This window comes from Rhea pennata, chromosome 3 (assembly GCF_028389875.1).
Source record: "Rhea pennata isolate bPtePen1 chromosome 3, bPtePen1.pri, whole genome shotgun sequence".
In the NCBI taxonomy this organism is placed as follows: Eukaryota; Metazoa; Chordata; class Aves; order Rheiformes; family Rheidae; genus Rhea; species Rhea pennata.
This window is the reverse complement of record NC_084665.1, coordinates 28,724,331-28,736,879: the sequence shown is the minus strand read 5'-3', so window position 1 is coordinate 28,736,879 and position 12,549 is coordinate 28,724,331. Positions and strand designations below refer to the sequence as shown.

At 41.3% G+C, this 12,549-nt stretch overlaps 1 protein-coding gene and 1 non-coding gene across 2 annotated transcripts in view; one reads left to right on the top strand and one right to left on the bottom strand.

The window, feature by feature from the left end:
• Window positions 1-2,114: 2,114 nt before the first annotated feature.
• Window positions 2,115-2,208, bottom strand: TRNAI-UAU (transfer RNA isoleucine (anticodon UAU)). The gene is made up of 2 exons: window positions 2,171-2,208; window positions 2,115-2,150 (listed from the first exon to the last, which is right to left on the bottom strand). It is a non-coding gene; the product is annotated as a tRNA-Ile (tRNA).
• A 6,622-nt stretch (window positions 2,209-8,830) lies between these two features.
• Window positions 8,831-12,549, top strand: part of HAAO (3-hydroxyanthranilate 3,4-dioxygenase) — a 35,834-nt gene continuing 32,115 nt past the window's right edge. Inside the window, exon 1 of the mRNA XM_062571304.1 lies at window positions 8,831-8,910. Within this exon, the coding sequence (XP_062427288.1) occupies window positions 8,831-8,910 (80 nt within the window). The remainder of the gene's footprint in view (window positions 8,911-12,549) is intronic.

Here is a 12,549-nt window from a genome sequence, read left to right as displayed (position 1 = left end):
GGGGAGGGAGAAAAGGGGAAGAGGAATTACCTCCTTCTAGATCACACTTAGCACTGCTATCACATTGCATCCACAAGTGTGGTTTTTTTTTTTTAAAAAAAAGGTCATCTTTCTATAAAGAGGCAAGATTTATAGAAGTCATTGCTCACTCACACACACACACATATATATATATAAATAAAACTTTGTGTTTCTCAGTAATGGTATAAAATATCTTTACACAGATTTACATATACAAAACCCAATCATTAGAGGCACTAACCAGGAATCCTTGACCAAAAAAAGCATCACCACAAGAAGAGCCCATACACAAACTCATGAGACACCTACCTTTCGGGGAGCACGGGGAAACGCACAGGCACGTCCCTCTTGAGCAAGCCACAGCCAGCTACCCACTGCACCATCACCCCCCAGTCCAGCACAACTGCCCGGGGCAGAGCCAAGCCCAAAACCTCCCCCTCCTGGGCACAGGTGGCCTTGGCTGGGCTGGAGAACGCTCACCCCAGGTGGCAGCCATCGGACTCAATCAGGAGTTTAGGCCTCCACTACCAGAGTGGAAACACATGTTGCTTCCCACAGCAATTCTATAGGGTTTTGTTCCCCCCACCAGGGAGACCAAATAATCCTAGGGTAAAAGCCAAGGTGGGCAAAGGGATGAGGGACCTAGGGGTGCCCCTGGGGCAGGGAGGCCAGTGCCACCCCAGTCCTGCAGGAAGTGCACCCAGCCACAGCTCCAAGTCCTGATTCCTCGGGGTTTTGACCCAGGATGACACCCAGGCCGTAACACCTAGGCCCTAACTGAAGGGAGGGCGTCAAGGGGATGGGGACAAACTCTTTTCAGTTGTCCCATGTGACAGGACAAGAGGCAATGGGCACAAACTGAAGCACAGGAAGTTCTGCCTGAGCGTGCGGGGGAATTTCTTCCCTGTGAGAGTGACGGAGCACTGGACCAGGTTGCCCAGAGAGGTTGTGGAGTCTCCTTCCCTGGAGATCTTCAAGGCCCGCCTGGATGCAACCCTGTCTAACATGCTGTAGGTGACCCTGCTGAGCAGGAGGGTTGGACTAGATGATCTCCAAGAGATCCCTGTGTGAAACCTCACTGCAAAGGATGCCTTTTATTTACGCTTTCGTATACTACTGACTTTTTAAATTTTTTATTATTATAGATGCGATAAGAGCGACACACTTCAGGCATGACTGTACTGTCACTGAAATCAAAAGTTCCTATGAAATTCAGAGGGCAAAAAAGCAATAAAAAAGAATAGTGGGAAAACTGCTAACCCAAATTCACTTCAGACAACCAGCCTCTGCAGTGAAGAGGCTGCAGGCTGATTTGGGCAATGAAGACACCTCTGCCTGAGTGATCCCCGGGTCCAGCTGAACACTTCAGTATAAACTGGACTGTTTATACTGAGCAGGTGTTAATATACGTATTTGCAAGCTCTGGGCCTAAGCATTCAGGCAGCATCACACAACTTCCTCTTTCTGGATTGCCCCTTTCCATGGCCATTTTTAAAGGCATTATCAGCGTAATTAGCAGTTACAAAGAAAAGGCTACAATTTAACTTACAGGAGAAGTTCTTTGTTCCTTTCCAATTACAGTGCCAGTGCCAGTCAATATTTACTTGTACAATACATTAAATACTATAAAAATAACCTTTGTTTCCTGCAAGATCACACATGCAGCTCTTACTAGGAAAACATGCTGATTACTACACACTGAAAAGCTACTTTCGACTTACCAAATGTATGTTTATATATAAACACATACCCATACAACCAAACATACACATGCAAACTTTAAAAAAATCTCATGCAGAAGTGCTCTCTTTATGTGTTTGTGTAATTATGATCCATCATAACATAACATCATACATTAAGCTACGTACGAAAGATGGCTCTACGTATGTGTGCAAAAATACTCTCTCCTGCACTCAGGGAAACACTATGCGCATCTGCTGCATGTGTGTAACTCGTTCCTGTAGCAGCAGCCAGTGTGGACCCACGTGGCTGCCACGACCGCGCGATTTTCCTGTGAACCTTTTAAGCTCTTCAGCGAGCGCAGCAGCCACGCTAGTCCCAAAAAAGCCCCTTCCGCCGCCCAAAAAGCTGTGTGCTCCAGGTGAGGCTCGAACTCACAACCTCGGCATTGCTCGGCTTTGTACTGCTGTATAAGTACCGCGCGCTAACCGATTGCGCCACTGGAGCCCTGACACCAACTCCTCCCGAACGGTTTATCAAGGGCTCGCTCAGGCCGCCCGCCGCCGCGCACAGTCCACATGCCCGCGCCCCACGCACAACGACTCCGGGCTCGGGCCCCGCGCGCGCTGGCCTCGCGTGCCGCGCTCTCGCCGTTAACGGCCGCTAACGGAACGGCGGGGAGAGAGAGAAGGACGCTGTGCTCTCCCGGCAGGGGGGCGCCCCTGCGCACGGGAGGACGGGGCAGAGCGGCTGCGGCGCCCGCGGCCAAGCCCGCCACGCCGCCCGCCTGCCCCCGCGTGTCCGCTACGCCCCCGCCGCCGGGCAGGCGGGCGGCGCGGCCGGCCACGGCGCCGGGCAGCGCCCGGCCCCCTCCGCCGCGGGGGCGGGGCCCGGCGGGAGGGGAGGGAGGGGGCCGGCGCCGGGGGGGCGGGGCCCGGCGCGGGGGGGCGGGGCCCGGCGCCGGGGGGGCGGGGCCCGGCGCGGGGGGGCGGGGCCCAGAGCGGGGGGCGGGGCCTGCCGCCGCCTGCCGCCGCGGGCACAGGGCGGGTGGGAGCGGAGGAAGGCGGCGAGGGAAGGACGCGCGATTTTTCGGGAAAAACCGAAGCGGGGGATCCCTCCGACGGACGTTTCCTCGAAACAGCTCGCAGGGGCGGCTTTGGGCGCAGCTCACGGGTTTCTTTAAAAACAAGGGGTCCTTAACTTGAGCACCCGCTGCCAGTAGCAAGGCGCTTGGGGCAGGGGTCTGCTGGCGGGCGGGCTGCGCTCCTGTCGGCTGTGCGGAGGTCCAGACCCGGGGTAACAGCGTCTGACTGCAGGCACTGAATTACGCGGTTAGCCCTGCACTGCCGCTTTGCAGTCTAGCCAAAGTCACCGCGACTTTGAAAGCAGGAAAAAAAGCACTTGCTACTTCACCACCGTCGTCTGTGATACCAGGGATGCCCTGAGAGCTTTGAACCGAGCCGTACCGCTTAAAGGGAGTCACGTTAGGTGATTTTTAAATGGTGCTTAATAGAGGTAACCAAAACAGGTTAGGATACATACTTCCTGTTAAAAAATAGTGCTAACACAGATTTATTCTGCAGTTAGCTCTGTCACTTTCATTATGTGGTAGGAAGAGACTAAAAACATAACTGACATCAGCAGACCTCTAAACCCAAGTAATGTTCCAATACTGTTACACAGCTGAGACAAAGAAATATATTTTCTTTTTTTTTTTTTTTCCATCCACCATTAAGCATTGTCACCATATTTACTTTCCTAGAACTTGGACAGCTCTGTTGGGTTGCTGACATTATTATTAGAAAGCACCTTCCTTTCTACATCTGCTTTTATTGTGGGCAAAGGAACAAGCTTTGGATATTTCAGTACAAAGTGCATGATTCTTCACTAAGGAGCAAAAAGTGCTTGGATTTCCATGGTCTTTAAAACTGCAATATTAATAGCCTGGCAGCCGGTGACATGCATTCACAGCCAATTTTAAATAAATAGCAGTGGTCTCCAACCACTCTGACATACTGAGTTATGTGTTATCCAAGCAATTACCTTCTCCCCTATCTCTGATTCATAAATGAGCTGAAACCTTTTGAGATTTGTTTGGATGGAGACAAGATGCTTCTCATTTGCTGACAAGAAAGTTGTTCTGCTGTCGGTACTATTACTGTGAGCATTACTAAGAATATGTTTCAGTGATGTACACCATTGACAGGTGGAATAATTGCAGTTGCTGTGTTTGACCATTGATGAAAGTGGCAGAAGAAGGGAAAATTGCTGTCAGTTCATTTCTTATACATTAAGAATATTTCTTATACATTAATATAAGTTTACTTGGTATCCCAGAAAACTGCAGCTGCCTTCATTACTGTTAGCAGTGGGTCCTTACACTAGCAAATAAAATGTGCTATACCAGGCAGACTGCTGTGAACTTAATTTCATCCAAAAAGTGCTTTCTGGGAAATACAGAATTGTCAAGAAGAATCATAACTGAAGTTACAAACATGCAGACAAGTTCTTTATTGCAGAGTTAGCCTTAGACTCAGGCAAGACTCAATGAGTCTGCCTTTAGTGTCTATATAGATGGCAATGACTGCTTTTTTATTTTAATCAGCCTTCCCATAAAACTAATAGCAATCATGACGATTCTAGAAGATTTCGTAGGCTCTTTGACTCTTCTGTTGTGCTGTTTGATTCACTTCTTTCTTCTGTTGATCCACACAGCCCCTTGTTAGTATGCTTATAAATGCAACAGTGAAATTTGGCCAGGTAAATGTAGGTAGTATGTAAATGTAGGAGTACTGTACCTGAGCTCAGTAGATGTCTTGTTGATGATTAGAATTTTTATTTCATGCAACTCCAGGAGTTTCCAGGGTTTATTTTAATCCAAGAAGTTATACAAATAAGTTTTAATTAAAAAAAAAAAAAAAAAAAAAAAAAAAAAAAAGTTTGTTTACATTTGTGCTCAAGGAAAGGTTTAAAAAAGAAAGCCCAGAAAAAGCCTAGTATTGCCCCAAAATAGAATAAGGAAGAGTTTTTATGCAGCTGAAATGGATTACTTAGTCATATCCTTCTCTTCCTTCTTCAATTTCCTCAGAGTAATGGAAAAGGAGAAGTACAAGTTAAAGCTTTCTTAATGTTGCAGGAAATTATTTGCTTTCTTGCTTTCTGCTGCTTGCAGAATCTCCAAGTTATCAGTTCAGCATAGCTCTATTAGTGTAATCTCAAAGTAGATAAATCACAGTCTCTACATTACATAGTGACAGAAAAGCAAAGCTGAAACAGTACTGAAAGGATAGTTCCTCAAATCGCTGATGAATGCAAACATGCACTGCTGAAGATTTTTCAAAATATTTGTGAGTACTAAATATGAAAAATGTTAACCTCTGCGTGTCTCTGGGTACAAGGTTTAAGAATCAATTTTCACAGTGCTATTTGCTGTCAAGAATATAATGAGCAGACTGGGACAGGACGGAGTCACGCTGTATGGTCGGTATCCCTCGCCCTTCCCTGGGGACTCTAAATTATGCTAGTTCTTTGCCATCATTTCTTTAAGTGAATAAAATTAATACAGGGAATAACAGAAAGGTGACCAATATATAGATCACTTTAATAGAAATAAAATGTTGGCCAGCAAACCTGAATACTACTTCTAGCTTAAAAACTTATGTCAAAATTTTTCTAATGTACTTTCTGTTATCATACACTGCTTGCTGGACACTAGTTAGTAAATTTAAGCCTCTTACAGGTCTGGCAATTAGAGAAAGCAGAAAAATAGACTAGGTGCTGAACTCGATTTTTCCACTACCACTTTTTAACCCCACCTTCAATGCAAAAGATGAATTATTTCTGTGTAGCAGTTTTGCACTTCAGTAGTCTCACGTGGCTCTGGCAGCAAAAGACTGACAAATTAGATTTGTTATGTTTGCATGAAAGTAAGAGTCTGAGCAGAAAGTGAAAGCAGAAACTTGAGACTTGGCTTCTGGAATCAACTTTAATGGTTGTGAAGGGTCAGTTGAATGGTAGGCTGGCCAGAAAAAAAAAGGTCCCAAGGCATGCATATTTATTTCAGTCTCGCAGAGATTGCAACACTGGCTCCTTCTTTTGTCTTTCCAATACACTTCACAGAAATTGGGTTTCTTGGCCCAGTACTTTAGCCTTTCTCAAAGAAGGGCTAAGATATTCCCTTATGCCTGTTACATGCATGGAAAGCCCACTAACTGGACTTCTCAAAATTGTTTTACTCCAGAAGGTTGCAGAAAATGCTACCCTGCAATAGTGACCTCAGCTTCATACTAATGGTAAATTTTTCAAGTGAACTTCATTTATTTTCTCCGTAAATGGGTCTGGCTGTGCGTTTTTCACATACTACTGTAGCCACAAAATGGATTTATCAGCTTGTGACTGAGACAGAATGCAAGGTACTATTACCTGTAGAGAAAACTGTCTAGTGGAATAAAAGTGGAGACTAAGGATTCTGACAGGGGTTACATACAGAACTGCCCTACGCTTATTGCTGGCACATTAATTCCAGGCTGAATAAGGCTTGGCTCTATCAACTCCAAGATCTGTGGTCTTCCCTGCTGTGGCTTTGTACAAGCTCTTGGTTTTTGTGCCGGACAAATGGAAATTCTGCGCTGCAATACATGCTAATAATGATGAGACGGAGCTTTACAAAACCTTTGTGATTAGAAGAGATTGTCATCAGTTCTTCTGGTCCCACCAGGCCAGGTCACACCCCCATAGATGAAAGTATTGTAAATGGAAGATCTGTTTCCTTCTCAACTAATGATGTGCCAGCTGCTTACAGTACAAAAACACTGAAATGCTCCTATCTGTAGGTCCAAAAACAGGACTAATGACTTTGCCAATGTTTCACCGCAGTCATTCTGACAATAGAAATTTCATGTGCTAAATAAAGAATCTTAGATTTTTTAATTTACTGAAATAATAATTACTTTGGGCTTATTTCAGAGGAAAGTATTACCAGACAACCGTTATGATTATACTAATATAGCTAAATTGTAATTCCCTGTGGGATTATTTTTATCACAGAATAAATGAAGCTTTTTTGATCAATCATATCATAGAATCATAGAATCATACGAGTAGTTTAAACTAAAATTCAAAAAAGTGATATAGCTGAAAGAAAAGAGAGACACCCTTATGCTCACTGGAATGAGTATGGTGTTAGCTCAGTCTTCATTCAAACTCACATGTCAGTGTTTATTTCCATAAGAAAATTATAATGGTATAAGCTAAAGAACTCCCAGATTTGTTCCATTCCAGTATACTGGTTCTTCAGCCCAGCGACTGAACTACTTCATATGCACAGGCCAAGGAGGATATCATTTGTTTAAAACTGAACTGTATATGTACCTACACCCTAAACATAACACAGCTATAATAGGAAGACTAAGCTACATCAACAGCAGCTAGAAAGCTCTAACACTTTGTAATGGCTTGAGGTTTTTCATCAGCCACCCACTTCATGTATTCTAAGGCTGATAAGAAATGTTTGTATATTTACTTACTAAAAATGAGAGCAGGAGAGGGAACAGAGTGAGCAATCCTGTAGGATCTACGCAGACATAGGACAGAAACTGGTAAGGGAATAAAGAATAGTACAAACCTGGATCTTAGTATGCAATGCCTGATAATTCTCAGTTTCTCATTTGCTTCCCCCAAAGGCATCACAGAATCACACTCAGCTCTCTAACAAACTCTGCTGCAACAGTGGCAAAATGTGAATGAAATTAAAGTGAACATTCATGGACAGCATTGTTTGGTTTCAAAAATGCAAGAGAGATCTTTTTGTTATCTGGCAGAAGAAGATCGCAGTATTCTCACATACATGACCCAAAACATTCATCCTGAGAAACTTGAGGTGATGTGAGAAAAGGAAGTGAGACTCTATTATTGAGCCTCAAACACGTCAGAGGCAGCTGACAGGAGGATATGAAAAGAGATCAAATCCATAATCTTTGAATTTAGCCACTGATTCCAGTTTAGTGCCAACTGTAGTTATATCAGTATGAGCCATATTGAGGCTTGCAGAGGAAACAAGACTGCTATCTAACCTACCTCTGAATAGGATTGGGCCAGACTTTGACTCCCATTCACTGCTAACACCAGTGAAGCAGCTCTAGTTTTAGCAACTCATGGCCTCTCCTTGTAAAAAAAGACATTAACAGAGACACATTAGAATAGTCAACAGACCTGCCCAAAAAAGGAGTCTTCTTTCACAGGGTACTTTCCTTCACGGAGGATGCTTTGCAGTCTGACAGGTTTCTGTAGTGGTATCTTAAAGGAATGCAATTTCAAAGGCCTCTACATATGTACATAAAATTCTCCATTCAAAATACTGAGCACTTCAGAATGTATGGTCATACATTGCAAGTCTTACATATACACATGATTTGTACTTGATTCGAACTCTACTTGCATGGCGTGACTAATAGGAGCTTACAAAGTCTTGTTACACTCTTTCCCCTAGCCTACATTATCACCTCTAATCTCTCCACTAAAAAAAACTTCGACCAAACTTTTTTCATATCTCCACACTAACATCTGAATTTCTCCACTGCTGGGAGCTACCTTTTCTTTCAGAGGTGATCTGATACATAAGTGTGTGTGTGTGTATAAATACATACATAGTATATATATGTACATATATATATATATATATATACACACGCATATATGTACTAGCTTTAGTTTAGCTTTGAAATTTGCTGTTGCTATATCAGACTTGAAGGGCATGCATGGCTAAATCTTGTCCATTCTTCTGAGTCTGCCAGTTTGTCTATGTTACAAGGCAATTACCCTAGACAGAGGTAACACTCCAGTTGATGCAATAAAGAAAATTAAGCAACCTCCCATAGGTAAAATGAGTCTCTGATGAAATATTTTTTAAAAAACACTAGTCAATTATTAGCAAGCTTCTGGAGAACTAGTACTCTTTACAAAGTAACCTTTGGCTGATGGACCTGTCCCCGCTGACACTCAAGCCTAAAGACACCTCTCCTACCAACCAATCCTCTGAGCTCTGGGGATGGAGTCACATGCAGTTTGCCCTCTGAAAGAGCACTCTGCAAACTCTTAACATCTTCCTCAAAAGTTTTGTAGCTGGTGGACCATGGAGCTTCTTGTAAATGTAAGAAAATGGATAGAAGAAAACAAAGCTGCCTTTTTGCCACCTGTGTGCAATAAACTTATGTAAGTAAATGATTTTTTCTTTTACCCAGTTCTTAGATATAAATATTCTTCACTATAATATGAAACTGCTAAAATGTATGCATGGCAAAGGTTAGTAAGGAAGTGTAAGTTCCTCTCTGGTTGCAGAGTCAGACTGCCATTTCGAAAGACAGGAAATACCTCAAATCGGTTTTGTAGTAAATCTGTAGAAGCTGTTAAGGATCAGCTTAAAATGTTTGCCCTGATTCAAAGCCTCTTGTAGGCAACAGGACTGACTTCAAGGGACTTTGTTTCAGGCCCTATGACAATAAAATCCTACTGATGAGAGCAGATGGCATCCCATCCACAGATGATTAAGATGTAGCTAACAAATTGATGCTACCATATTACAACCTGAAACAGCTGCCCAAGTTGTTGAGAGTCATTCCAGCATTACAGAGGAGCCAAATATACAGGAGCAATCAAAACTGGCAGGACATATTGCTTAAAGATAAAGAGAAACAAAGAGGAGGAGTGCAGGAAGAGCAACTTCCCTGAGCACTTCCAGAGCTGTCAAGGCAGGGTAAGATCGGCAGGGTAGGAGGACTCTCTGTTCAGTGAGAGGTTGATAAGGCAATGCTTAAGATCACCTCAGAGCTATAACCTCTGTCCTGAAGGGGGCAGCTAATATAAGAAAAAATTTGGGCATTATATGGTTTTATAAAATGCATCTTTTCAATGTCAAAGGTCATGAATGACTTCCAGTGTAAATTGCCCAGTGTGTGGCTCCTTCTAGCCATAATATTAGCAAGGATTTGTCAGTGAAGTAGAGAACAACATATTTCATCCAAAACTCTCTATATACTAAAATTTTCATAGGAAAGAATTCTCACTAGAAAGAATAATATGACAACAGGGATACGTACACTGATGTTTGTTAAAAAACAGTGCAATAAAAACTGTTACAGAAAAAGCATTAAGGAACGTGCCTGTTGCCCTGCCCTGCAGTACCTCTAATCAAAAGCTGAATGGGCATGTCTTCTAGCATAGGAGTGATATTATTTTCCATTCACAGATTAGGTGTTTGCTTTTCAAGATAATGGTTGCAAGACAAAAAACAAGGTAAAGGGCACATCCTTAGTGAGATGTTTGCGTTGAACCTACAGCTGTATACTCTGTATAGCTCGTGAGAAAGCACAAGATTTGCGTCGCTCTAGTAGTTTCACACTGGAGAGAGTGAAGAATGCCTCTTCTCTTTGCAAGTGCTTTCATTTCTTTCATTTTCAGAATCGATTTTGCAAGCATTTTGTAAAATACACAGCAATTCTAAAGCTTACCAAAGCTGGTTGTGTACAATTTTATCATTTTACAGTATTTTGAATATTCATATTTTCCCTTCTTTATCAGTAAGAGGAAACTTTTTATTACTGCACTGTCCTGCACCCCTACTAGCACTTCTGTGCAATCCTGAAGTAAAGTTTCTCTGAAACATGAGACCTATCAGAGGTCATAAGGTCACTTAGATCCCTAAATAGTCAGTATTGACAAGTCTTCCCCAGAACCATTACTACAGGACACACTGAAACGAGGAATATTAATGACCACAATTGCATAGATTAAAAAAAAAAAAAAATCCATGTCTTCAAATATAGCTTCTGCCTCTGAAGAAGAGAAAAATTATCTACTCTATGGATTCTGAGTCTCTCACCACCTGCTCCTGGTATTATCTAAATGTTTTCAAGATTTTGCAAAAGGTTTCAGGCAATTTACCAAGAAGTGACTAATAGATTTTTAACTTTTTTTTTCAAATACTTTGGTGCTTTATGTACTGAGCACAGATGTATAAAGCAATCATCTCACTGCCTTCTACATCACAAGAAGGCAATCAGTTCAAAACATCTAAGTAACTTATGACCCTAAGTTTCAAAAGAGAATGAACAGCTAAAATCTAGATCTTACAGCAAATCAATAGGATTGTTGGTCTCTAAATTGTTGGGGCTTTCAAAGTTTCATTCAGTTATCCTTTATATAGTTGAGAGCATTAAAAATTTTAAATACTTTTTTGGAATTTCATAATAAAATCTCAATTTCTGATCAACATCTGCTTATAATTTTACCCAAGTCAAGAAAAGCATACAATGTAAAAGCTGTAATTTAACTGTATGTATTTTAATGCTGTTATCCTGCAAGTTTAAATACTTATCGGAAGAGCAGTTAGTACAAAATCAGACACCTTGAGATGGCAGATTTTTCAGTGCAGCAATGGCTCTTGAAAATCCCATCTTAGAGTTCCAGCATATGATACTTAAATTTTAAGAGACTTCTTTGTAGTCATGAGATACCTAATTCTTTATGGTCTTGAGAGGTTTTAAAAAGATGTCCTGCTGATAACATTTTTCTTTACATGATTAAAAAGAGAAATACAAGAGAATCTAAGACTTCAAAAAATAATCCATTAACTAGAACCTCAATCTAAAAATAAAATAATGCAATCAAGTAATTTCCACACCCCTGAAGCCTTTAGGATACTCACCAAACTGAGTATTATTTGCTGAACTATTTAGCATATACCTCTAAAATCACAAAGAAAAAAAAGTTGTTTCAGTTTTCTTCTTAACTTTGTGCAATTACATTAACTAGACAACTGTTTTTTTAACAGTATGAACAGACAAGCTCTTGGAATTCTTGCTTATATTTGATAGCTGTAATTTTTTGATGGTTTAAGTATATAATTGGTAATGACAGGAATAATTAACCCACATTTGTCTGTTTACTATATAAAACTAAGCTAAACCCATACGGTAACAGAATTAATGGTAGATCTGCCAAATATATTAGCAAAAAAGTTAACAACAACGATTTAAGGGCAATACTTTTCTTTTTGAATTATTGAACTAATAAAATTAATCACTTGAGTAAGTTACACAGGTTTCTATAAAATTAACTCCTCTTAAAAATAGCTTACAAGATATCCATAGATTATCTTTCTCTTACTGTATTCTGCAGTTTTCATTCTGGTTTATTTTATGAATTATTATTTATGTTGTTATGGTTCTGGCCTTCCTGCTTGGCTTTAATAGAAAGGTTCCTTAATGCAGAAGTATTTCAGTGTGTCTTTGAAAATGAAATATTAAATATTCATGATATAAACAGCTGTGATTTCAGTTCCTTGTTTAGGATGTTGGCATGAAGTCAAGTGCCATAATTATACAGCTTCCTACAGTGAAAATGGTCAAATTAAGTATTGTAATCTAATTTAACTGCTTAGGATTTTATTTGACCAAGGAAATGTTTGCCACTGTTACTTACTGTTTTTTATTCGCTAATCCCTGCTGTGTTGTTCAGTATCATTTAAAGGCTCTTTGAAACAAACATGCTTATGAGAATAGAGAAAATACTTATGTTTAGCAGTTCAGAATAGTTCAGCATCTCTCAACTAAGCTTTACAAGGTGCTGACTTGGAGGCCAGATGGTCTTTCCCTTCCTCTGTGGCTTTCTGCTGTCATCCCCTGCACTTCAGGGGAGTGGAGCTCCACTGCTTCTGTATCACTAGGATCCCCTGTTAGAGGCAGGAGCAAATTTTGGATCAGAATTAACACACCTGGCTTGTAGGGCTTTTTGCCATACACAGCAAATGAAAAATTGCTACCTCATTTCTTGATCGGTGCTAGTGTTCTGATA